This window comes from Polistes fuscatus, unplaced genomic scaffold (genome assembly GCF_010416935.1).
Source record: "Polistes fuscatus isolate 324 unplaced genomic scaffold, CU_Pfus_HIC Scaffold3, whole genome shotgun sequence".
Classification (NCBI taxonomy): Eukaryota; Metazoa; Arthropoda; class Insecta; order Hymenoptera; family Vespidae; genus Polistes; species Polistes fuscatus.
Window position 1 is genome coordinate 1,953,707 of NW_025113107.1, and position 25,718 is coordinate 1,979,424.

Sequence of the window (25,718 nt, forward strand, 5' to 3'; positions counted from 1 at the left end):
TGTCAAAATATTCCATTTATTTTTATCAAAATATGTCATTCATTTCGTATATTCGTTTAATATGTGTTATTCGTTTTATATATTCAGCAGATATGATGTTTAAGATATATTTTTAAACAATATATTATAAACACATTATTTTTGTTAAGTGATAAATATTGATGACGTTTTCATGTATACGTTAATCTTTCAATAACTGTAATATTCTTCAAAAGAAGAAATTCTAATGTATCTTTAACGGATTTACATCGAAGTATGCGAATATTATTATACTTATACACAGTTACGATTAGTATGTAACAATATACTATTTATATTATATAAAAATATGCATTTATATATATATTCTAAGAGAATAATTAACTCCATAAATAATTATTTTCTACGCTTGAATAAATCAATAATTCAGATATGTTTAATTAATTAATTTACTTATTTCATGTGTTTTTTTTACTTTAAATTACGTTTTTAATGATAATTATGCTACTTTATAGATTTAATAGTCTGGCATCTTATTACATGTAAATGTACTGAGTATTATTTATTACCAAATAAAAAAGGTAATATTCTTGTCGTTTATTAAAAAACAATTCTGCTCGTTTCAAGATCATTTTCGATTTTCGTATATATTAATAAATGTTTAATGTTAGGGCACATAAAAAATAGGTTATAATCGTTATCGTAATATATTGCTGGATCAATAAAGTTCAATGTACACCACCAGCTATAGGATTTTTGTTATTTAATTTTCTTTTTTAAATTTTCATTAATAATCATGAAAATCATATAATAGTGTGCAATAGTATATGAAATATATTCTTGAAATAAAAATATATTTTTGTATTATCACCTTAATATCCAAATGATGTTCACATTAATTACAAATACATGTATACACAGATATCTCATACAAAGGTAATAACAATTTCGATTCAAATCGTTATCCCTATTTTATATATATACAATATTCAATTTATAATAAATAAATATATATTTATACAGGGTGTCCTACAATCGGTGGTACAAGCAGGCAGATTATGATTCTACGTGAAAAATTAAATAAATAATGGAGAACAAAATGTTTATACGAGGCTTTGCTTTTTAAAAAAATAAGTTTGAAAAGTTTTTAAGTTTAAAAGAAACGTGTGTATTTGACTTAATTTTAGCTCGACGAGTATTATCTTGTTGCGAACTCAGTCGAGTGTACGTGTACTCGAAAAATTTTCAAACTCATTTTTCTCAAAAATATATAGTCTTATATAAACAAATTTTATTCTACATTTTCAACTAAATTTTTCTATAGAATTACTCTCTGCTCGTTTGTCATCAGTTACAGAACACCTTGTACATATATATATGTATTATAAAAATAAACCCATAACACAACTAGTTTTATATTTTAATATATTGATTATTACTTATTGTTAATCTCTAGTTGCTAAAATAACGTACAGTAATACTTTTAATGTATTCATGACAATTGGTAAAACAAAAAATTATAAACAAATATAGTCCGTTACACAATAAATGTAATTATGTCACATTGTACAAATATTAGATTATCTACATGTTAGATTTAATAAAGAAATAATGCTTATCCAGATATCTTAAAGCACTGCACAGATCTAAACGTCGTTTAGGCAGACATCGATATTTATAGTAATATCAATTTTTTTACATATATTTACATCCATCGATTAGAAATTGTTAAAATAGTTAAATTAATAGGACAATGTATACCTCCAAATAATGTATTAAGTTTACAATATGAATTTACATCGTATAGAATGGGAATAAAAAAAAATAATAATTGTTAATAGTTTGATCAGTATTTGTCCAATTTCACTACAAACGTATGTTAAATAAAATCAAGTAAATTATTAGAATTCTGTTGCAGTGATCACGTCTGTACATTTCTATTATATTAGTATATGTATGGTGTAAATGTATAATCCTAATAATGACATAGAAAATATATATATATAAAAGAAAAAGTTTATTCCAAAAGAAAATTAGATGATCACTGCATATAATATATTTATGTATGTATATATATACACACATATATATGTATATTAATATCCAAGAACATGTTGACTGAATTTAACTTGTACATCATCGTTTCTTCAAAGGGAATCGCAAAATTATAAAATCTTTTCTAAATTTATTTACCCACTGTTAATAATTTATTTTTTAGTTGCAGTCTATATTCGTTCAACAGATTTCCTTTGATCGCTGATCATATCTGTAATTGAGAACGGACATTAATAAAAAAAACTCATTTGTTAGATAACTTAAGAACTTATTCTGTTGAGGTCGGAGCTAAAAATTTCTGTAGCCTACGTCTCCTTAACATTTCTTGATCATTCGTTGGTTCTGTTTCATTTTTTGATGAAGATTCTGAAGCTATATCATTGTTACTTGTGCATGATGGACTAACATTATTTTCGTTAACCTTGTTTGAAACAGAAGCAGCATCTGTATCTGTTACAGTATGATAACTTTCACCTTCGCTTGTACTAGCCGGACATGTATCTTTTTCTTGCTTTTTAGCTGTATCTTTTGGTACATCTTTATTTTCTTCCGCTGCTGATGTTGTTGCTGCAGTTTGAGCTGAAGCTGAACCAGGAGCTGGAGTTGGAACTGTAGGTTTAGGGATGCTGTAATAAATAAAATTATCAATAATAATGATAAAGAATTAATTATACGTATATCTAATCGGTAAATGATATAATATATATATAGAAACAATTTATTAATATATTTATTATATTTTTACTGACTTAGCAGTAGCAGCTGCTGCTTGATATTGATTCATCATAGCATTAGCAGCATCTAACAACAGCTGTACTCTCTGTAATGTTTGTATTCTTGCTTCTACCGCTTGTCGTAAATTACCCTCCATTGCTCTAAGTTCATCTTCTGTAAGTTCCGTTAAATTTGGTGGAGGTGTAGGAATAGGTGGTAATGGTACCATAGGAGGAAATGGAGGAGCAAAAATTGGTACACTTCCTGTTGGTAAATTTTGAAATGGCGTCAAAGGAACAGCTCCAGCATTATTTTGACCTTGCGGTTGTGGCATCACACCTGGAGCTTGCAATCCAGCCCAAAAACCTGGTAATTGGAAGCCCTGACCTGTATAAGTAACATTGTAAATATTATTACAATTTTACTTATATATTAGAAATAAAAGTAGTATAATACCTTGTGGGTTTAAGACTGGTGCTGGTGGAGGTTGGGGTGCTTGTTGATTTTGCTGTGGATTCTGTTGTCTTGTACCTGTATTATTTATAGTCGGTCTCAAAATATTTAAACGACACGTTGGACAAGTTTGTTGACGTTGAAACCAAGAACGAAGGCACGCAGTATGAAAAATATGATTACATGGCAACTTTTTACTTGCCGATACCATTTCTTCTCTGCCAATGACATTATATATATTTGCTTATAACAAGATAAATTATTAAAGAATACAAAAATGACAATGCAATATTAACTTACCGACATATTATGCATACATTATCAGCAGCTGCTAATTCTTCAGGCGTTGCATCCGGATAAAGTGTATTCATGTTTCTAATAGCTCTGCGAGACATTACAATGTCATGGAATGCCTTTTTGAAATCTCGCATTGTATAGTACATAGGACGAAGTGCGAATAAGGGTAGAGTAAACAGTTTAATCATTAAACTTACAAAAGCAACATATAAGGTGACCTAAAAATAATAAAATTATACAAAATTACTATATATAACAAAAAATGTAAATACGAGTGTCTAAATTTGTGTGTGTATACCTTTAATAAACCAATAACCAAATCAGTATATAAAAGAAATACTGGCTTATTATCCCATGGATTTTCACTTTGTAAATCTATTGTGTGTAACACATATTTCACCGTAATATTTATTACAACAGTCAACAAAATTGCATATTCGAATCCAAAGACTAGTTGTACCGAAGGACCTTTAGTAGCAGTAGTATTATATGCATAATGAATCATCGTTAAATTAATAATAAATAGAAGTCCTAATAATGTAACAACTCTAAGATGAAACAGCCACGTTATCACCGGACTTCTTTCCATCTATAAATATCAAAGAAAGATAAATCCTTGATTGTATGCTAAGAGAAATAATTAGTATTACGACATATTAAAGACAGAACAAAATAAAATACTTACATAATCAACACGATCTTCGGCTAACCAGTGAAATGATTTAAGGAACAATAAAAGTGTAAATAATGCTATAAATTTAGGACTGAAATCGTCTCTAAACACTGTAAAAGCTAAACAAGTCTCGGTTACTGCATACCATACTTTCTCTACCAAATGCTAGAAACAGTGTTAACTGATTAATATCATATTTTATAAAAGTGATAATATACACATAAAAAGATAAAAAATAACATAAATTATATCTCATATTCACCTCGAGTTCAGCAGCACGCAAAGTACCAAAAAATAACTTTCTAAGGAATGCATTTATCATGAAAACAAGTATCAAAGTTTGAGCATAGATTACCTAAGAAAAAATCATGACAACAAATTAAGAACGTACAATTATTATTAAAATTAAATAACGATTAACAATAATACTTACAGTCATGCTCGGATTTGATTTGGTTATGTGGACTACCGTCGGATAAAATTGTTTTCTTTGATAATAGGCATTGCCAATTACGGCGCACGTTAATGCTGCACTTATTAACATTATCCCTGCTTCTCTCATTTTTATAACCGTAATATATTTTCAGCCTTAAGGCTACGTTTTTATAAGGGAAGAAAAAAAAAATATATATATATATATACGTAAAACAGATACAATGACACTTAGCACTAAAAATTTACGTTTCAATCAGTTTCGACAGCTGTCTTCTACCCTACCAAGGGCGCTGTTATCGAAACGGTCTTACTGTCAACTATTTTATATCACGTTTACTTACAATCAACTTTTATCGAGGACTTCTTTATTTATTCAAATACTTCCATTTAGCGATTAATATTGAATATTTTTTAAAATGTTGTAACGAGATTATTTCAATGCAATTATATGTCACAAATAATATATATAGAACACAGTTAATATCGTAAAGTAACACTTCGTTTTTAAACGTTTTCTTACTGATAATACATTAAATGTTTAGACAAACGGCGCGATGTGATTGGTCGTTCGTATGATACATTCCATACGTTGATATAACACGTGAATCTTTTTCATCCAGATCATAACATTTTAAATATTGTTTATCTATATGTATATATCAAGTTTGTAATTTATAATTATAAACAAACACACATATATATGCACATATATTATTTTAAGATTATTTTTCTATACTATATCAATTTATTAACACATGTCAGGAATATTATGATATACAAAATGTTAAAAAAAAATGTAGATATAAAAGTATAATATTATACAAAATGATTTGATTTAAATAAATAAAATAAGACTAAATATTTCCTTGAAGAACAAATTATTTAGGCTTATATATTATGTTTACATTTATGCGTACAGTCATTAGAAAATATAAGTTCGTATGTATACATATATATATTTCATATATATATATATATATACATATATTATATTTATAGCCGTAGACTGTGTAAAATATATCTATTTTGAACTTTTGTTATAATAACAATAACTTTTCAGTATAATAGCATTTGTAATAGATGACTAGGTTTTAGAAATTTTCGAAATATAAATATTTGAAAATAATTCTAAATACAAAGCTTTATCGATGTAATCTTACACATATTTGTATGGCCACGTATTGGAAGTATTTCTTATTATAATTTTATTCTAAAATTTCAATATTTAATGATCGTTCATTAAATTTTTAACTTTTGAAATACGCTTGGGACTTTGATATTTGGATACTTCTAAATGCGCTATAGCTTTTAATGGTGTTCTACGCGTATCAACTGGTGGACGTCTCATAAGAGATTTGGAACTTTTAGGTGTCTTCATGGCTAATGGTCTTTTGATGCGTGGTGTTCTACACATTTCGTTTTCAGATTTATAAATATTCACATTTGATTCTACAGTGTCTACTTTGTTCATAGATACATTTTTTAATATAGATGGAGTTCTTACAACCATGTTTTCTTTTTGCGTACTACATTTTTTACTTTCTCTATTATTCTGTTCGTTCGAATAATAAGATTTCTGCATTCTTGGTAGATTGCTACCTTTCTCTGATAGATTTTGTTTATATTTGTCCGAATGTCTTCTACCATTATGATGCTGTTTTTCAAAATCTTCTTCTTTCATTTCTAATGATATATCTATCAAATTATTTTTATTTCTTAACGATATTTTTGGTGACTGGATTTGAGTCAAATCTTTATTCCTTGTATATCTTTCGTGTCTTTTCGAATTATTACGTTTAATTTCCAAATCGCAATACGATTTATCTAGATTCGTATTATTATCTATCTTTTCGCTTGTAGATTCTTTTGTTAATTCTTTCCTACCACCATTTACTGTATAACATCCTTTTTGATTTTGACTATTGTCGAACAAACAAGTAGACACCTTTACTGTATTTTCATCGAATAGTTTTGCTTTAGCTAAGACCATGCCAGCATTTTGAGTTCTAAGTTTAGCGACGGATGCTCGACCCGTTTGAGGAACCGGTGTACGTATTTGAGCGGTAGATTTGAAATAATCATCAGCATCTTTCCAAGATATCGATGTCTCTTTCCAATTTTGAGGAATGTTTTTGTGTTTATCTTGATAATCGTTATTTAGAATAACATTTTGTTGGCTATTAGATTTCTTCAGTTCTTTGATTTTACGATTAAAGTAAAATGAATTATCTATAAATTCATTGCCATGAAAAGATGATGCTCTACGAACAGATAACTTTAATGGACTTTGTCTAGGAGTATGCACACTGATGTCATTAATACTCAATTCAGCGTCAGTTAATGAATCTCTTGTATGTTTTGTTGTATGAGACATTAAAGCATTTAACTGTTTTTGTAATAATTCCAATCTTGTATTTGTTTCCGAACTGCACAATGATTCATTTCTCAAATTTGATACTTGTTTTGTTAGTTTATCTATATCTGGTTCTTCATTTGCGAAATAAACTATTTCTTGATCATTGGATTGATTTCTATGTTTATGTTGCCAATCTTGAGATCCGTGCCATGAATCTGTACGATTAACAGATTTACTGTAAATTAAAAAATAGTAGTTAATGTTTTGCTATTAATTATTTATACATATAGAATATATCATAATAATAATTATATCATAATTACCTTTTAATTTTTTCTTGAGATCGTCTTCGTAAAATTCCTATTTTTCGAGCACTGGGTGATCTTATAACTTTACGTTCACTCGATTTTCTGATTTTTAACTCTTTACCAAGTTTCCTTGCCAAATGATCAGCTGTTATAATATTTTTAATACCTGCTTCCTCTAACGTTTTTTCATACTCTGTTTGTACTTTATTCACAGAATGTTCTACCAAACTTTCATTCCTTACATCATCGATATATCCAAATTCTTGCGAGATACGAGATTCAATGGCAGAAACTCGATTTTTTATTTCCTCGTATTCGCTCTTTGGTATCCTTACATATTCTTCACATTCATTTTTTGGCAGAGTTTCTATAGATGTCTCTGAATTTTTCTTCGTATGTTTCAATTTGTCTGTATTTTTATTAGATTTTTGCCAGTGATTAATATCACTATTATTATCGGCTTCTTTATTTAACAATACTTGCTCGTTATTATAATCTGATAAATTTATATCAGCGTCAACGAATAGATCACTACAATTGCTATCGTGTTTAGAATTCGAAGTTTCTGTTTCTTTTAACACTGATTTTTTTAAATGCAACGAACCATCGCTGTTTGTTCTACGCTTTTCATACGATACAGGAGAATTTTGCTCCAAACTCCATCGTCTGTCAGTATATGGATTGTATGTTAGTATATTTGACGTTGAGTTTACCTTCTGAAACAAGTTAAATAAAATAATTCAATTAAAACATGATGATAAAAAAGTGTATACATAGTTTATTAAATATATATACTTACTTGTTTATTTTTTGATACAAACCGATCTATATTTAAACCAGTTTTTTTAGATTTTTCTATTTTATCGCTAACTCTCCTAAAATGTAACATCATATAATGTATTAACTTGTTATTTACCAACAAAAAATTGTTTATATACTATTTTTTTCATACATACTTTTTTTTAGTACTTTGCGGGTCTAGCCATTCAATGACCTTTCGTTTTTTCGTAGATTTAGTAGATGATGTACAGGTCGTATTTGAATTTGTAACAGAATCCTGATTCTCGTTTATTTCTGTATTCACAGGTGAATTACTTTTTCCAACAATCTTCTTTAAACCATGGAGCATTCCTATAAAAAATGTAATAAGAAATGATATTACACGATATAAATAAAACAATTAATATTTGTTTTTTCTACTATGTACAATTCAATTCACAATTGTATTAGTAAGGATTCAAACAAAAATATATATTAGTATTTCAAGACACACATTTATAAGATCAATTAAGTAAAGATTTTTAGATACAATATAAGAGGAGGGTTAGTATTATTAATTGAAAAGATAAATAAATAATGATTCTTCTACATAGAATATGTGAATAGATATGTTAGGTTCATATAGACATACTTAGATTCAGGTTAGAGGCACTTAGATGTGGCTTACGCGTAAGACTTCCACTGCGATATTTCTTTTTCTTCAATTTTCCATGTAGTTGAGAATCGGATAGATCCAACTCGTTATCAATGCTACCAATAACTTCAGATAAAATAAGATTGGTTATGTGGTCTGGTAAAACGCCTATATTTTCAGCATTTTCTATCAAAATCTAAAAACCAAATCAATGTCTCATAACATTCATTTATTTTATTAAACTACATTATTAAAACTTTAAGAAATTTAATATTACTTTGACAATAATTAAATGCAATTCGAGTCTACTTTGAACAGCCACCATGGTAGCTTCTCTCAAAGGCATAATATTAGGACCGATAACTTTGGCTAAATTGTCAATGTTCATTTTGTTCTGTTTCTCATAGAGAGATACTTTTTTTAAAAATTCCATTATGAAAGCTAAAGTATTTAAATGATAAGGTGGTAACAATACGCAAGCCAATAACAATGCTTGAACTTTATGGTTTTTTAACATTGCACAGTGTAAAAATAAATCATGATACGTGTATGGTATCAGTGGCTCTGGTAAGTCTCTGAAGAATGTTTTTAAGCAATTGGCTACATCAATAGCATGATTTTTTTCTCCTAATGATGAACCTTTATCTAATAATGCCATCAATTCTTTTTGTCTTATGTGAGATCCAGCTTTTCTGAACAAACCTTCTTGAGTAACATGTTTTTCAAGAAATGCAGATGCTTGACTGACAAATACAGGCACGTGAACAATGCCACCGGATGATAAATTAACAACGTCTAATGGTTGATAAGACAAAGGTGTACGAAAAACTTTCTTAGAAACATTTTTACTTCTTTCAAATTTATCCGGCTTAATGGCATTCTTTTTAAAGCGATATTTAACCCCAATGTTTCTGAGATCGTTGATAACGATTTCATACACTTTTTCTTTATGTAAAACATCATAAATCAGCATATTCGACGTTGAGGTTATCTTTTAATTATTACACACTAAATATTATTAACTTTTTACACATAAATATATTAATATATATTTGTCTATTTTTTTACATTTTATCACCACTATTTTGTACGAATCGATAGGGATAAACAGTTTTAGATATTATTCGAAATGAACGTAGTTGCAAGATATTACAAAAATATTATTTTTATTTCTCACTTGTTGAAAAATGTATTGAGAAATAAATATCTTTATTCAATGTATAATTCCACTTTATTAAAAATTACACTAAATAATTATAATCTGTTAAAATATATTAGAAAAGTAAAAATAATCTTTTCAATGCAACTATAAAAATTGAATCGAAGTTGTCTCTTATCGAATGAATTGTATAGCGCCATCATTGCCATCTACATTACCGCGCGAGAAACTCTCGTTACGTATTACATTCAAATTGAAAATATTTATAGCAAAAAAGTAAATTTTTCAATTTAAAAATAATTTATAACAAATATTAATAACTTTCTTTATCTTTTTCTTTTTATTATAATTTATTATCGAAGAATTGAAAAACGGTTGATAGACATCTTATTTTTTAATAATTTTGTAATTAAATAAATTGCTTATCATTTGTTTCTTTCTAAACATTGAACTACCGACGTTCAATTTTATATTTATTAACTTTCTTCGTAAATAAATTTACTTATACACGTCCTTTGAAAACGTTATATAAAATACAATTAGTTAACACGTTTAACAACGATCTTAGAAGAGTTTATTCAATCGTTAATTTATCGTACGGTAATTAAATAGTTTTCTTATAATTATCCTCACGAAAATAATCCTCACAAAGAATGAGTTTACTGTTAAGAATAATAATAATGCATTTGCCAGAGGACGATTTCAATAGTTTCATGCGCAAGACAAGCTGCAAATCGATACTTATATATTGCGAACTATATACATGATGCTCTGCACATGCTGCTTGCAATCTTCTATATGTGAGACTAGAGGGACAGGTCTAACTTTAGCAACAGTCTCTTTACCAAAATATCGCTTCTACTTAGAAAACTAATTACACGTGTTTGCCTATTATTAGTATTAAAATTATTTATTTAAAAAACCATTAGATTCTATTGAAAAAAAAACATTCAAGTTTAACATACATATTCCTATGAATTGTATGACATAACTAAACGCTATTTCCAGATACCAGTTGTACAAGACCAAATATGCAGTCTTTAAAATTATCATCTGGTCATAATATGCCTACAGTAGGTTTAGGAACATGGCAGGTGATTAAACAGTTTTATTTTAGACAATTTTATTAATCTATATATATATAAAGATTTGCAATTAATATTGATAGAATGAATATTATTTTACTAAATCAATATATATCTTTTATTACTTTCATAAGGCTAAACCTGAAGAAATTGAAGCTGCTGTCGGAACCGCTTTGGAATGTGGTTACAGACATATCGATACTGCATTTAATTATAATAATGAAGAAGCAATTGGAAAAAGTATAAAAAATTGGCTTAACAAGGGTGGCAAACGGGAAGAACTCTTTGTTACATCAAAGGTAATACGATTGTATGTTTAAAATATTTTATATTATTTAATAATTGTATTATATTATTGTTTGTAAAAATATGAGGTGTTTTTTTTTTTGTTATAGTTGCCCCATTTTGGTAATAGACCATCAGACGTAGAAAAATTTCTTAAATTATCATTGGAACGTCTTGGATTGGATTATTTGGATATGTATTTGATTCACATGCCATTTGCCTTTGCATTAGATAAAAATTCCTATGTTCCTGCAGCTCGAGAAGACGGTAGTTATATACTGGATTTAGACACAGATCCAGTTTCTGTATGGAAGGTATATAATATGTGTAATTTATATTATAGATATTAATATTTTTTCATCCACTTAGAATAATAATATAATCATTAAACATTTTTAGGAAATGGAACAACAAGTAACAAAAGGTCTTGCCAAATCTATAGGCATAAGTAATTTTAACGAAGCACAAATATTAGAAGTATATAAAAATGCACAAATAAAACCGAGCAACTTGCAGGTATAAAGTTCATTGATGTCATACTTATCATAAAATCAGAAAAATTAATTAATGTATATATTTTGTTATAACAGGTTGAATTGCATGCGTATCTGCAACAGAAATCGCTAAGAGAGTTATGTCAAAAGTACAATATTATTGTAACAGCTTACAGTCCGTTAGCATCGCCTGGAGCTAAATCTCATTTTCAAATAAAATATAATTATAGTCCGGATAAATTCCCTGATCTCCTTGGACATCCCGCTGTACTTGAAATGGCTATTAAATATAAAAAAACACCAGCACAAGTGTTATTACGACATTTGGTACAAGAAGGAATTGTTGTTATTCCAAAGAGTTCATCGCCGGATAGAATTAAATCCAATATTGATATTTTTGATTTCATTATAACAGAAGACGATATAAATACTTTAAATGATTTAGACAAAGGTACAGACGGCCGAATATTCAATTTCTTGTTTTTTAAAGGGTAAGTAATAAAAATTACCCTTAGTGTGTGATCTTCCAATATTTTCTTATTTAAAATAATTTATGCACTATACATTTGCTTTATATATATATATTTTTTCATTTTTTTTAGGGTTGAAAATCACCCACATTATCCATTTAAAAATGAGTTGTCCCAATGAGCAAGGGATTTGTCTTATTAAATAATTCAAGAACATAGAATTATATATCAAAAATAAAGAAGGGACGTTAAATTGTATGATCGAATATTGAAACTTAAATGCACAAAATTAATTATGAAATGGAGAGAAAAGCTTTTCTTATATTTTAATATAACCTGTACAACATTTTTCGTTGCATTCGATGCTGAAGCTCGCCACGACGTATCATTGTGTGTATAACTTTGTAAATGGCACGTTCTGGATATTTTTGTTTAAGAAAGTCATTAACGATGTTTTGTTCGGAAACTTGATTTCCAATAGGAAATCGATTTTTTAATTGTTTTTCAAGACGAGACAATATCTCATGATCTTCTTCCGAAGTAAATCCTTCTGCGCCTGTAAAACATAATTTATTGATATTACAAACATGCGTATTATAAAATTAATTTACTTATTTTTCAATTAATAATTTATTAATATTTGTTATATATTTATATATCTTACCAGCTAATGAACCAGACATAGCTGCATCTAATGTAGAAACTTGAAATAGTCTGAGTGCTTCATTAACATGAATTTCGGTAGCAAAAGGTTGAAGTTGCATTTTTGCTAAAGCTTCAGAAATTCTTATAATGGCTTCTAATTGACGAACAGTTATTGGTATAGATAATCGCTTTTCACTTCCTTTTTCATGTTCTCCTGTATTAGCACGCATTCTCACATAATGATTTTTCAGTTTTTCACCTGCTTCTTTATTCAGTCTTGGACCACATTTCCTAAAGAAAATAATACATAATTATATTTACATGTGAATCTATATTATACTAACAAACAAAAATACAGTAAAAACCTAATCTTACAATCTGCAATAATTTATGTATCTCTTGAGTACATTTAACGGAAGTTCTCCTTCAATTAATTGTTCAGTTAATTGACCAGCATTACTGTGTATATTCATAACGTGTTTAGCCAATGTAATATCTCTGTTTTCTTCGTGTTCATCTTTAACAATGAATATCATATCAAAACGAGAAAGAATAGTTGGCATAAAGTCTATATTTTCTTCGCCTTTGATATCATCCCATCGACCAAAAATAGAATTAGCAGCTGCTAGCACAGAACATCTTGTATTTAAAGTTGTTGTTATGCCTGCTTTTGCAATTGATATAGTTTGTTGTTCCATTGCTTCATGTATAGCAACACGATCATCTTCTTTCATTTTGTCAAATTCGTCTATGCATACAACACCACCATCTGCCAATACCATTGCACCACCTTCCATCACAAAATTTCTCTGCAAATAATCAAAATAATTATTAAAGCAAATGGAAACAAATAAATATAAGTACTTAAATTATTGATTCTTACTGTAATAGAATCTCGCGTTACAGAAGCAGTAAGACCAGCAGCAGAGCTTCCTTTACCAGATGTATACACACCAATCGGTGCAACTGTTTCTGCAAATTTTAATAATTGTGATTTAGCAGTACCTGGATCACCAAGCATTAACACATTGATATCTCCTCTACGACATAAACCATCAGGCATTTTTTTTCTAGAACCACCAAATAATAAACACGCGATTGCTTTCTTAATATCCATTGCACCAAAGATACTTGGCGCAATACTTTTTGCTATTCTTTCGTATAAATTTGAATCGGCTGCTAATCGTCTGAACAAATCTTCGTCATCCGATGTAATGCATGATTGCAAACCTGAAAAACCACGTATAATTATTTAGTGAGAAAAGAGTTTCAAAGTAAAAAAAAATGTAAATTACAATGTAGATTAAGATTTTTTGATAATAATAATAATAACAGATTTTACCACTTCCTGTATTTTCTCCATCAACAACAATACCCACAACTCGTATATAAGGTGCTCGTACACCAACCAAAGCTTTGTCTTTCCTGTTTCCTTTATCGCCTGTTTTAGCTACTTTTTTAATGGAATATATACCAAGAATAAGAACTCTATTTCCAGGTACAACTCTATCACATAAATAACGATCACAATATAATTGCAAATGTCTTGGCATTTCACCCTGCGGAATGTGTTCTGGTAATTCTTGTAATTTCAAAACTTGAAAGTCAACACATTTACATTTATCTGGCATTATAAAAAATGGATCCAACGGGCATTTTGGTCTACCAGCTTGTTCTCTAAAATATAGTATTTACGTTATTTAAGATAAACTTTTATTAAAATGCAAAATTGGAGAGATAATATTGTTTTCTTAGAATACATACGTATTACATTTTCTTGGTAAAGCGTAGCCCTCTAATCCTGGTTTAATGGAAATGTTAGTTTGCACGACTCTACATGAACGACATTGTATTGCAATTTTGGTTGCTTTAGATCTGATACCGGAAGCAGAAATAATAATGCCAGGAATTTTAATAAGTTTTGATACAATGTCTGGCTATAAGAATATCAAATTATTTCTAATATATATTTATTATTTCATGTTAAAAATAAGAACAAAATATTGGTCATTATTTTAAAGATAATTCATTACCTTCATGCCTCTCAAAGAACTTGGATGCGCATCTGATGATAACAATATTTGTATATCTTCAATTTTTTCTTCACCCTCAGGACGAGGAGCTGTAACCTCATCAGCAACATCTTGTGCAGCTTCTTCCAAAATTGAAAGATATTCCGTTGGAAGTTTCTGAACTTTTTCAGCAAGCGACTCATCAAAAGCTGCCAAATCTTCTAAATTGATTTCAAGGTAGTATTGACCAAGATTGTAATTTCTTTTAAGAGTATCTCTGATATAAAAATGAACAAATTGTAATAATATATACATTGATTTGACATTTGATAAATAATTGATAATTAAGGTAATTATTTATAAAATAATAATATAAATTATTTACCGGTATTTGTAATTAAAATTGCCTTCGTGAAATTGTCTAATAAATTCTTTGAATTTCTTTTTAGATGCTTGTAAATTACCTTGAACCTCTGATGCATCGTTAACAGAAAAATTATCAGAAAAAAATATACCTGGATTATCAAAACCTTCCATATTATTTGTTATTTAATATCTTTTATGGTTAGAAATAAATTGTAACAGTCATTTGCCGCTATAAATTTGGCGGAAAATTATTCATTTCTTGTCCAATCCGCATTATTTACGTACATAGTACCAGAAAAATCGTATAGATTTCGCTTCGGAAGTATTATTTGCTTGAAGGTAACGTTTCATTGGTCGGATCTTACCATATTAATTCATTCTACATTGTTAGATAGCGCAGCGATAGTACATCAACGCCATTTTATTGTTACGTCTCGCGAGAAGACATATTTTCATCTTGTTGCTTAAAATAATATTGTTGTGTTGCTTTTTATTCTAAATCTTTGCAAATAAATAAGAAATCAATATGATAAGTGTAGAAATTTCTACCGGAAGATCCATTGAGCAAATATTTGTTAGCGATTTATTACTTTCAATCGACGAAATCTGGGAACGATTTGAAGTAATAACTGTAAGTATTACATCAAAAATCTAACCTTAGAACTTCTTGCGTATTTGTTCTCTACTCTTTTATTTCTAAATTGTAAGTAAATTATAACAATTATTAATAAATGCGATATTTTCTTTTGTTATAGGGCGCATCGAGAAAAAATTTTTATGTAGTTAAAAATGGTCGAACTATTGGGGAAAATAATGAACTTTTGGATGGGCGTGCAACTATCGTTCCTAAATTATTTGGAGGAAAAGGTGGCTTTGGCTCCATGTTACGAGCCATTGGTGCACAAATAGAAAAAACTACAAATCGCGAAGCTTGCAGAGATTTGAGTGGACGTAGATTGAGAGATATTAACGAAGAGAAAAGACTCAAATCTTGGATCGAAAAGCAAGCTGAACATAAAAAGGAAGCAGCTGAGCGTAGAAAAAGGAAGTTGGAAAGACTTTGTGCAGAACCGAAGCATGAGTTTAAAGATCAAAATTATGAAAAGAGAAGATCAACTGTGTCTGAAATGATTGAGGAAGCAGTAGAACAAGGATTAAAATGCGCTGCTGCTGATTGTTCAACTATGAAAAGGAAGCACGAAGAAGAAGTCAAGAGTAATAAGAAGAGAAACATTTTTTACTTAGATATTGATTCAGATGAGCTCGATACTACTACAGATGATGATAGTGATACAAAAGATTGTGCACCATCGACATCCACATCCGATCAACAAATATCTAGTAATAGACTTTCTAGCGATGAGACTAATAATGATAATGACAAATTAAAAGAAACGAAAGTTTCAGATATAATTGCTTCTGAAACTGTTAATGCACAGGTTGATATTTCAGTAGAAAATTCTAAAGAAAAAATTAAAGATACTAAAAACGTAAATGTAGATGATAAGAGTGAAACTACCAATGAAGTTTTAATATAATAATAAATAATTTAATTGAATAAATTTGTACCTTATAGTAATGTAATATAAATTCTATTCATTTTTACTTTATTAGTAAAATAGATATTGTATTTTTTGTTTTTATTTGTTTTGTGTAAAGTTATCTTCATATTTTTCAATTTTTTTAATTGATACTAGTAATGTAATTTACTATATTACGTATTACAAATTTGTGATAAGCTTATTAGTTTAATGTTTAAGTATTACACATGATGTCCTAAGAGTCGTTTTATAGAACAGGAAAAATAATACATTATTTTTTGGATGGTGCTTGAATTGATGCCTATTTGTGTGTTCATACTTTTTAAATAATTAATCAATATTGATTTTTTCTTTAAAATTACTTTTCTTGGTAAAGTGGCCGTTAGATCACCGTTTATAATTTGAAAGAAATATTTTTTTATAATGCCAATGAATACACAAATATATACTTATATATAAATAATATAAAATTATCATAAGTTATACGTTAATCACGTAGAGCGTATCATTAAAATAATAATTACAATGAAAAATCAATGGAAATTTTGAAATATAGAATTCTCTGGTAAGTTGTATACCAATCGCAAATAATGTTACTGATGCTACTACTGATTTCAAAAAGTCATCCGCAAGAATGTTCTTACGAGTACACTGATATAGGTCCAATATATATTTGGTACCAATGAGAATGAAATTATCATTTCTTCCACATCCTTCTTGAATTTTTGACGAAGTTTCATCTAAGTATTTACGTTAGAACACAATTTAATAAACTAATTAAACAATCAGAGGTTTATTGTATCTTACTCACTTTTAGAAAAAAATTTTTGGCATCTATGAGCGTAAGGGCTGTTACAACAAATTTTTTTACGAGACGTCTACGAATTATAATTAATTATTTTACGTGGATACGATTTATATACATATATTTATATAATTATTTTGTTGTTCTTTTAAGTATCAAAAATATTTACCATTATATTTAAAAAATTCTCGTTTTATACAAATCGTGTTTATATAATTTAGAATTTCCTTCACGATGCGGAGAGACGAATAAATGGAAATTTCATTCTTCGAGATCATGTTTGCAATTTATTTGAGAAAACTTTTTTCCATTTTCAAATACGTTTATTTTATTGATGTTTGACAAGAAGAAATATTTGCAGATTTTCGCTTGTTTGATTAATATCTGACATAAGATATAATAATTGATATGTTATGGAAATATACAGTACATTTATATTGCAAAGTATAATATTCGATTTTATGGAGTAGCAAAAGAAAACAAATGTTGCCAAATTTGTAAATACGAAGTTAAAAAACGTAATAGTAATTTATAGGTGATATAATTGACACTTAATAGCAACATTTATTTATTAGGCCGATAAGATGCAACTGAAACAGAAGTTGCAAAGCGTTGCATGCAGTAGCATTTTATACTAAAGTTTTTGCTTAAAGACCGTTTGCATTTAGAATCGAAGTATCACGTTTTCAGAAAATTTTTTCGAGTATCGGGTCTCTATCAAAAAATTCGTATTAAGGTAAGAATGATTAATAAATATTTTCCAAAATCTCGCAGAAGATATAAACAAACAATTGATGTATTTTTTTGATTGTTTTAGACAATGTTATTTTTTATTTTACTCTTGTATAGTCTTCACGTTTATTCGGTTGGTTCATCAGATGGTATGCAAATTGTTATTAATAATAATAGTAATAATAGTAATAAAGAAATAAGATATTTGAGAATATATTTAATAATTATAATTCTGATCAACAGTTGACGTGATGAATCATTTGAATTGGTCACTCCTAGACCATGACAAATGCGGCAATCCCAATACCGATCGTATAGTAGGTGGTAAAAATGCAAGTATGGGTGCATATCCGTGGATTGCGAGAATAGGATATTCTATATCTACATCTAATCCGGTTAATATTAAACAATTAGTTTATAAATGCGGTGGTTCCTTAATTAACAAATATCACGTCTTAACAGCAGCGCATTGCGTGGCAAATTTACCACATTGGTAAATTATTTGATTATTTAATTATTTTTATTTATCATTTTAATTTTTCTTTATTTTACAAATCGTATAGCTTATACATTTTTCCTTCGTGATTTAATATATCATTAATTTTATTTATTTCAATGATGTAAAAAGGCTGACTATTGCCAGCATTCGATTAGGGGAATACAACACATTGACGGATCCAGATTGTGAAGAAGAATTTTGTGCTGAACCAGTTCAAGATTTTCAAATAGCATTTATCAATGTTCATGAAGAGTATGATCGTCCGAAATTTAGAAATGACATAGCAATCATACGTTTGGATAAGCCTGCTGTTTACAATGGCAAGTAAAGTGATATCTGATTAAATGATTTCACTGTGTTGATATCAAATTTAATTTTATATTATCTAATGTTATTATTCGTATAGAGTTTGTAATACCGATTTGCATGCCGCACGGTGATTTGCTTGAGAAAAATTATATCGGTGAAATGGCGATAGTTGCTGGTTGGGGAGTACACGATATTGGTAAAGATTTTTTTTTTTTTTTTCTTCTAATTCGAAACTTTTATTGTCGTTTCCACAATAAGAGCCTTTTTTTATATTCATTTTAAATTTACGACAGAAACATTGAGAAGCAGTAAATTGCTTCAAACGATCATGATGCCGATCCAAGATACTGAGAAATGTGTAGAAAGTTTTAAAAAACGTGTTAAAATAAGTGATCAACAAATATGCGTTGGGGGTATCGTCGGTGAAGATTCCTGCGGCGGGGATAGCGGTGGGCCTTTGATGAAAGTTGAAACTGTTGACGAATTACCAAAATATTATCTCATCGGAATAGTTTCATTTGGGGTAAAAGAATGTGGTAAAACAACGAGTCCAGGTGTTTACACTAGAATGTCTCGTTACGTTAACTGGGTACTTAACAATATTAATTCTTAAAATATCCATCGAATGATATATATATTAACATATTTATTCTTAACTATGAAATAATACAACAGAATAGAAGAAAAACTCATAAGGAAAGTCACAAATGTTTGTATTTATTATGAATTTGTTAACTATAATAAATACCCAGAAAATTTACATAAATTATTCATTCGGTAAAAAGTCCATGCCTAGTCATTGAAATTCTGTTTAAAATTACGAAGAAAAATATAGCGGGGAATTAAAAATATTCCAATCTAGAACGAGTAGATACACACATATGTATACATGACGTAACAACAATTTATAAAATTATAAAAGATATTATCTTAAATAATGAAATATGTGTAATAAGAAAAAAGATTATAACATAAATATATTTATCATAATAATTATTTATTAAGTTCTAAAAAAAAAAGATAAAAATTCAGTTTTCAGTTCCTGTAATTGTTAATATTAATTATGGAGAAATTTTTGTTTGTCTCGTTGCGTGTAATTTTAGAAGAAATTAACCAAAATCGAATTAAGAAATGCCAGAAGTTGAGAAAACGTATGATACGCAAATATAGCCTCAGGCAATTTAATTGGAAATATCAATGCAATAGTGGGGGACAGTTGTTGACCATGACTTCGGTCACACTATCATTTGCGATGTCAGTTAATGCCCGGGACGGCAAGCTTAACGACGAGATCCACGGTTAATCAAAGTTATTCGTAGACACGGAATTCATTGTTTGGTTTTAGTCGTTTAACAAAGATCTGATATTAAGGATGTATTTATTTTTCTCTGTGGTTGCTATCCTTTACTTATCAACGTTTAATATTGGAGATGCACGTAAGAAATTTAATATTTTCTATTTTTATTCATATATTCGTGCGTTTGGTTTATCAAAAGACTCGTTAACATTTGTATTGATATTCATTAGACATTAATAAAATAATTACAAACAAGTACGCGTTATTTGTCGATTAAATAAAATTATTGTATTTTTTAATGCGTTAAATAAAATAAGAATTATTATTACAACGTTTATTAAAGGATGGCGAAATCAGCATTCCGTTTATAAAGTCATCAATGTTAACGATCTACAGTTTCCAATAACATATACAATCTTACTTTAATGATTACATATGTATACTTGTACATATTAAATTCTAATGTTTGACGGATTTAAATAATTTATCATGTATTATTTTCCTTAACGAATAGTTGCGAATACAAAGCCGGATACGATGAAAATAATTTTGTGGAAAAATCCGTAGTAATTAAAACGTTATATACAATATTATCTATCTCGATCTTGTTCGATATATTACGTGTAGTCGCATTTATGTGAATATTATTTGATATTTTTTAGATTACTTGTCTGAACGAAATATTATAAATTACGACGATGTAAGTTAAGTCATATTTCGAATCTTAAGTAACCGATTTTACGTATGCATATCATCATTAAGATTATTATAAAGAATATAAAAAGTAGATTGGGAATTCTGGATTTTTTGTTGAAAATTATCAAATGTGTTTTCTTTATTATTTTTTCGTAGAATATCAAACACCATTCGATTGCAATACACCAAATGGAGTTGCTGGAAGTTGTATTAACATACGTCAGTGTATACCGTTGATAAAATTGTTGCAAGAGAGACCTCTTATCCCAGAAAGTGAGAATTATTTAAGACAATCTCAATGCGGTTTTGAAGGTCAAAATCCTCGCGTATGTTGTCCCGCCGGATCAAATCGGATTGATTTATCTCCTTCTTCGGGGAACATACCATCTACAGATAGCCCATTGGAAACTGGAAACAAGGCAGAATTAATCGACAATTTACTCAATAATCCTTTGTTACCAAGCGAATGCGGTAAAGATTTGATAGTTCGAATTATTGGAGGAACGCCTACTGCCCTTGAAGAATTTCCATGGATGGCTCTGTTGGAATATCAACATCGTGAGTAATTATTAATTAATTAAATTTATTATCATAAGAAAATTCTGATTACTTAAAAATAAATTTGATAATTGAGATTGTACAGGAAAACTATTGATGTGAAGATATACAATTTTTAGATACAACATGCATTCATATAAAAATTAAAGCAAATATCTAATCGAGGATATTATCTAGAGGATTAGTTTATATTATAGACAAAATCTTAATCTTTGTTTAATAATTTTTTTTAGCAAGAGGACACAGCACTGCCTGCGGAGGAGTTCTTATTAGCAAACGTTACGTGCTTACTGCAGCACATTGTTTGAAGGGAAAAGATTTACCACCAACATGGTCGTTAAGGAACGTACGATTAGGCGAATACGATACTAGTTCCGATAAAGATTGCATTACATCTAATGATGTGGTTATATGCTCCGATGACCCGATCACGGTTGGAATCGAAGAACAAATTGTACATGAACAATACGATCCAAGATCGAGAGATCAGAAATATGACATCGCAATGTTGAGATTGTCAAGAGACATTATTTCAACTGATTATATTAAGCCTATTTGTTTGCCACGATCAGAAAAGTTGGACGGTCAATTGTACGTAGCTGGTTGGGGTACAACCGAGTTCAATTCATCGTCGAACATAAAACTTAAAGTATCATTGCCATTGGCCGAAAAAGAAGATTGCACTAGAACTTATAATCAAGTTAATATTAGACTTGGTTACGGACAAATCTGTGCCGGTGGTACTAAAGGTAAAGATTCATGTAGAGGAGATTCTGGTGGGCCACTCGTGAGCCGTGTAACTACACTTAGTGGTGCTGAATTATGGACAACCGTAGGAGTAGTATCTTTTGGTCCAACACCTTGCGGTTTGCAAGGTTGGCCTGGCGTTTATACCAAAGTTTATGATTATGTTCCGTGGATAGTCGGTAATATAAAACCTTAAAGTAACTATGACAAAATTTGCTTTGCTCTCTCTCATGTCTTCGTATTATTTATAATTTTTTTTGGCCTTACCTTTTTCTTCTTTGGTAAATGACGTATTTAAGTTAAATAGATGAATAATTCGAAATATCTAATGTTAGTATAAGAAATTATTGTTATGGTAATTTTCAAGATTTTAAAGTGACAAGACATTATTAAGAAACATTCGAAGAAAACTATAGAAAAACAACTGCCAGAATGTAATAAATCTTGTACTTGATTATCAACAGGCAACTATAATTAATTCTATAAGAACGTGTGCTTAAAATTATAGCATTTAATGATAATCTTATTATATACATATTATTATATTAATCCTTCTTTTAGTTTAAGGAATAATTTTGTTTCTATTTCCTTCGGAAGAATAAAAATTCGTTCCTTTTTTATTTTTACTTTTTTCGTAAGTATAGTACGGCATTTTTATTTATTTATTATCTCCTGTATATGTACTTATAAATGAACAAAAATGAAGAATATATTCGGTTTTTCCATCATTGCAAATGCCAGTTAATTCTCGGATTTCCCACTGTTACGAAATCTGTGGTCCATCGACGTCATTCGATGCATGACGAAACAATAATAGCTCGTAAAATTATAAAAAACAATATTATTAATAATTAGATATACGTAATAAAAAAAAGATGATAGTAACATTTAATTTTATCTTGTAATGAGGAAAATTTTGTTAATAGTGATCATGGTGAAAATCTTGTTCGTTTCGTTGCATTAATTTTTAGAAGAGTTGAGTCGAAATCGAAATAAAAATTATTATTGTAAGTTGAGAAAACGTATAATACGCAAACACAGTCTCAAGTAATTTAGTCGGAAATATAAATTCAATAGTGGGGGACAGTAGTTGACCATGGCTTCGGTCGCACAATCATTTATGATGCCAGTCGATGCTTGAACTTCTTCGTTGACATGGCATTTATTTTGCGCTTTTAGTCGTTTAACGAAGATTCGATATTTAGGATGTATTTATTTTTTGCCGTCGTTGTTTTCATTTACGTATCATCGTTTAGTATTGTCGATGCACGTAAGTAATTAAATATTTGCAATTTTTATTCATATCTTCGTTGGGCTTATGAAAAGATTCGTTAACACTTGAATTGATATGTAATAAAATTTAATTCGTAACGTAAACAAAAAATAACTTATTATACTAATATTTTATTTGATTCAAATTATATAATATGTTTGAACAAAATATTATACATTAAGGTAATGTAAACAGCGTTATAATTCGAAAAACAATGCTAAAAGAAGATTGGAAAATTGTGATTTCTTTAAACATAATAAAGCGTGTTTTTCTTTTTGTAGAAAATTTAAAATCACGCGACTGCAATACACCAAATGGAACTGGTGGAAGTTGTATAAGCATACGACAATGTTTGCCATTGGCAGCAATGCTCCAAGAAAAACCTATTCGTTCCGAAACTATAGACTATCTGAAACAATCTCATTGCGGATTCGAAGGTCACGATCCTCACGTGTGTTGTCCTACTGAATCTGATTTGACCAATCCATTTTTTATTCCGGCGAGCTTCTCACTTACAAAAGTTCAAAATAGCACATTGGAGAATATGAATAATAACGACCCCATCATCAGTTTATTTGATAATCCTTTGTTACCAAGCGAATGTGGGAGAGATTCGAAATCTCGAGATTTGGAAGTACGAGATACCGCCCTTGACGAGTTTCCATGGATGGCACTATTGGAATATGATGATGGTGAGCATTATTATTTTAATTTTATATCATTCAAAAATCGATTTAATAATTGATTTCTAAGAACTTATTATGCAAATAAAACTTTATACAGGGTCTTTTGCCTAACTAGATCACCTTAAATATATCGTTTTTTTCGTACGATAGAAAAAAAGGCGCCAATACGGTGATGAGCCGAATTTTTTTCTCAAGGTCAATTTTTTCGAGATTTCAAGGCCATCGTATTTTTTTTAAATGGGACTGCATATTTTCATTACTACACTCTTATAACTTATAAAAAGACGAATCCAACGAGGTGCAATATGTATGTGTGTCCTACACATTGATTTGCATTTGTCCTTCATTTACCGTCATCTGTACGCGTACTGAAATTACTCTGACAAACATTTGTCTAGTTAGGCGAAATACCCTGTATAATGATTTGAATTTGCAAGATAAATTGATTTATATAAAAGTTCAACAAATCCTGTATTAAATATATTATTATCTATATAGAATTTTTTTTTTATATTTATATTTTCTAAAAATCTACATATTTTTGTAATAATTTTGTTTAGGAAGCAAAACAACATTTGCCTGTCAAGGAGTTCTTATTACCAAACGTTACGTGCTTACAGCAGCTCATTGCTTATTAAATCAACGAATTGGAATATTGTCAAATGTACGATTAGGCGAGTACGATCTTAGTTCTGCAAAGGATTGCGTTAAACGTAATAACTTAGTTACGTGCTCTGATGATTCGATCACAGTTAAGATCGAGAAACAAATCCCACATGAACTATACGTACCAAGATCCGATAATAATGAATATGATATCGGATTATTGAGATTATCAAGAGACATAGTTTCGACTAATTATGTTAAGCCTATTTGTTTGCCTAAATCCTCTATAGTCAATAAAAGATTGTTCTTAGCTGGTTGGGATACAACTTTAACGAATACATCCTCGAATGTTAAGCTTAAAGTTTCATTACCTCTCGTTGACAATGATAATTGCGTTAGAATTTATAAAAAACCTAATATCACACTGAATTTCAAACAAATTTGTGCCGGTGGTGAAACAGATAGAGCTTTATGTAGCGGTGATGCTGGTGGACCACTCATGGGTTTTCAAGATTCATCTAATGGTAATAGAATATGGACAGCAGAAGGAATTGTATCTTATGGTACTGTACCTTGTGGTATACCTGGTTGGCCTGGTATTTATACTAAAGTATATGATTTTATTCCATGGATAATTAGTAAGATAAGACTTTGAAAAGAAATATTTAGTTTTTTTAATGAAAACTAATTTGTGTGGTTCAGTAATATTCACTTTGTACAGATTGATATATTATTTGTTTTTTGTTTTTAATTTATGTAATTTTAAATA

At 29.0% G+C, this 25,718-nt stretch overlaps 6 protein-coding genes across 9 annotated transcripts; 3 read left to right on the plus strand and 3 right to left on the minus strand.

The window, feature by feature from the left end:
• Positions 1-725: 725 nt before the first annotated feature.
• Positions 726-5,275, minus strand: LOC122519087 (E3 ubiquitin-protein ligase synoviolin A). 3 transcript variants are annotated; one of them, XM_043638278.1, is made up of 9 exons: positions 4,605-5,275; positions 4,434-4,526; positions 4,184-4,336; positions 3,797-4,087; positions 3,502-3,716; positions 3,205-3,419; positions 2,784-3,135; positions 2,509-2,660; positions 726-2,245 (listed from the first exon to the last, which is right to left on the minus strand). In XM_043638278.1, the coding sequence occupies exons 1-9, from the start codon at positions 4,731-4,733 to the stop codon at positions 2,205-2,207; spliced, it is 1,641 nt and encodes a 546-aa protein (XP_043494213.1). In that variant the 5' UTR covers positions 4,734-5,275; the 3' UTR covers positions 726-2,204. The 3 variants fall into 3 exon arrangements, with proteins under 3 accessions (XP_043494213.1, XP_043494212.1, XP_043494211.1); XM_043638277.1 differs by having other exon boundaries at positions 817-2,245; positions 2,344-2,660; positions 4,605-5,274; XM_043638276.1 differs by having other exon boundaries at positions 817-2,660; positions 4,605-5,273.
• Positions 5,276-5,610: 335 nt separating this feature from the next.
• Positions 5,611-9,867, minus strand: LOC122519751. Of its 2 annotated transcripts, none has more exons than XM_043639423.1 (6): positions 8,962-9,867; positions 8,718-8,880; positions 8,227-8,401; positions 8,070-8,145; positions 7,286-7,986; positions 5,611-7,197 (listed from the first exon to the last, which is right to left on the minus strand). In XM_043639423.1, exons 1-6 carry the CDS (start codon positions 9,655-9,657, stop codon positions 5,832-5,834), a joined length of 3,177 nt encoding a protein of 1,058 aa, XP_043495358.1. In that variant the 5' UTR covers positions 9,658-9,867; the 3' UTR covers positions 5,611-5,831. The 2 variants fall into 2 exon arrangements, with proteins under 2 accessions (XP_043495358.1, XP_043495357.1); XM_043639422.1 differs by having other exon boundaries at positions 8,682-8,880.
• A 750-nt stretch (positions 9,868-10,617) lies between these two features.
• On the plus strand, positions 10,618-12,482 carry LOC122520193 (aldo-keto reductase family 1 member A1-like). The gene is made up of 6 exons (XM_043640229.1): positions 10,618-10,937; positions 11,063-11,227; positions 11,324-11,527; positions 11,613-11,729; positions 11,804-12,198; positions 12,310-12,482. Exons 1-6 carry the CDS (start codon positions 10,875-10,877, stop codon positions 12,356-12,358), a joined length of 993 nt encoding a protein of 330 aa, XP_043496164.1. The 5' UTR covers positions 10,618-10,874; the 3' UTR covers positions 12,359-12,482.
• Positions 12,479-15,491, minus strand: LOC122520192 (DNA replication licensing factor Mcm5). The gene is made up of 8 exons (XM_043640227.1): positions 15,220-15,491; positions 14,856-15,111; positions 14,587-14,759; positions 14,165-14,499; positions 13,706-14,052; positions 13,198-13,631; positions 12,842-13,113; positions 12,479-12,733 (listed from the first exon to the last, which is right to left on the minus strand). Exons 1-8 carry the CDS (start codon positions 15,369-15,371, stop codon positions 12,504-12,506), a joined length of 2,199 nt encoding a protein of 732 aa, XP_043496162.1. The 5' UTR covers positions 15,372-15,491; the 3' UTR covers positions 12,479-12,503.
• A 94-nt stretch (positions 15,492-15,585) lies between these two features.
• Positions 15,586-16,784, plus strand: LOC122520194 (replication stress response regulator SDE2). Its single transcript, XM_043640230.1, has 2 exons — positions 15,586-15,831; positions 15,956-16,784. The coding sequence occupies exons 1-2, from the start codon at positions 15,727-15,729 to the stop codon at positions 16,736-16,738; spliced, it is 888 nt and encodes a 295-aa protein (XP_043496165.1). The 5' UTR covers positions 15,586-15,726; the 3' UTR covers positions 16,739-16,784.
• A 910-nt stretch (positions 16,785-17,694) lies between these two features.
• LOC122519238 lies at positions 17,695-25,604 on the plus strand. Its single transcript, XM_043638582.1, is given in 10 exon segments — positions 17,695-18,427; positions 18,522-18,771; positions 18,907-19,097; positions 19,184-19,282; positions 19,380-19,691; positions 21,236-21,637; positions 21,871-22,622; positions 23,564-23,654; positions 23,939-24,349; positions 24,904-25,604. Coding segments are annotated over 10 exon segments (3,270 nt in total). The 5' UTR covers positions 17,695-18,366.
• Positions 25,605-25,718: the final 114 nt, after the last annotated feature.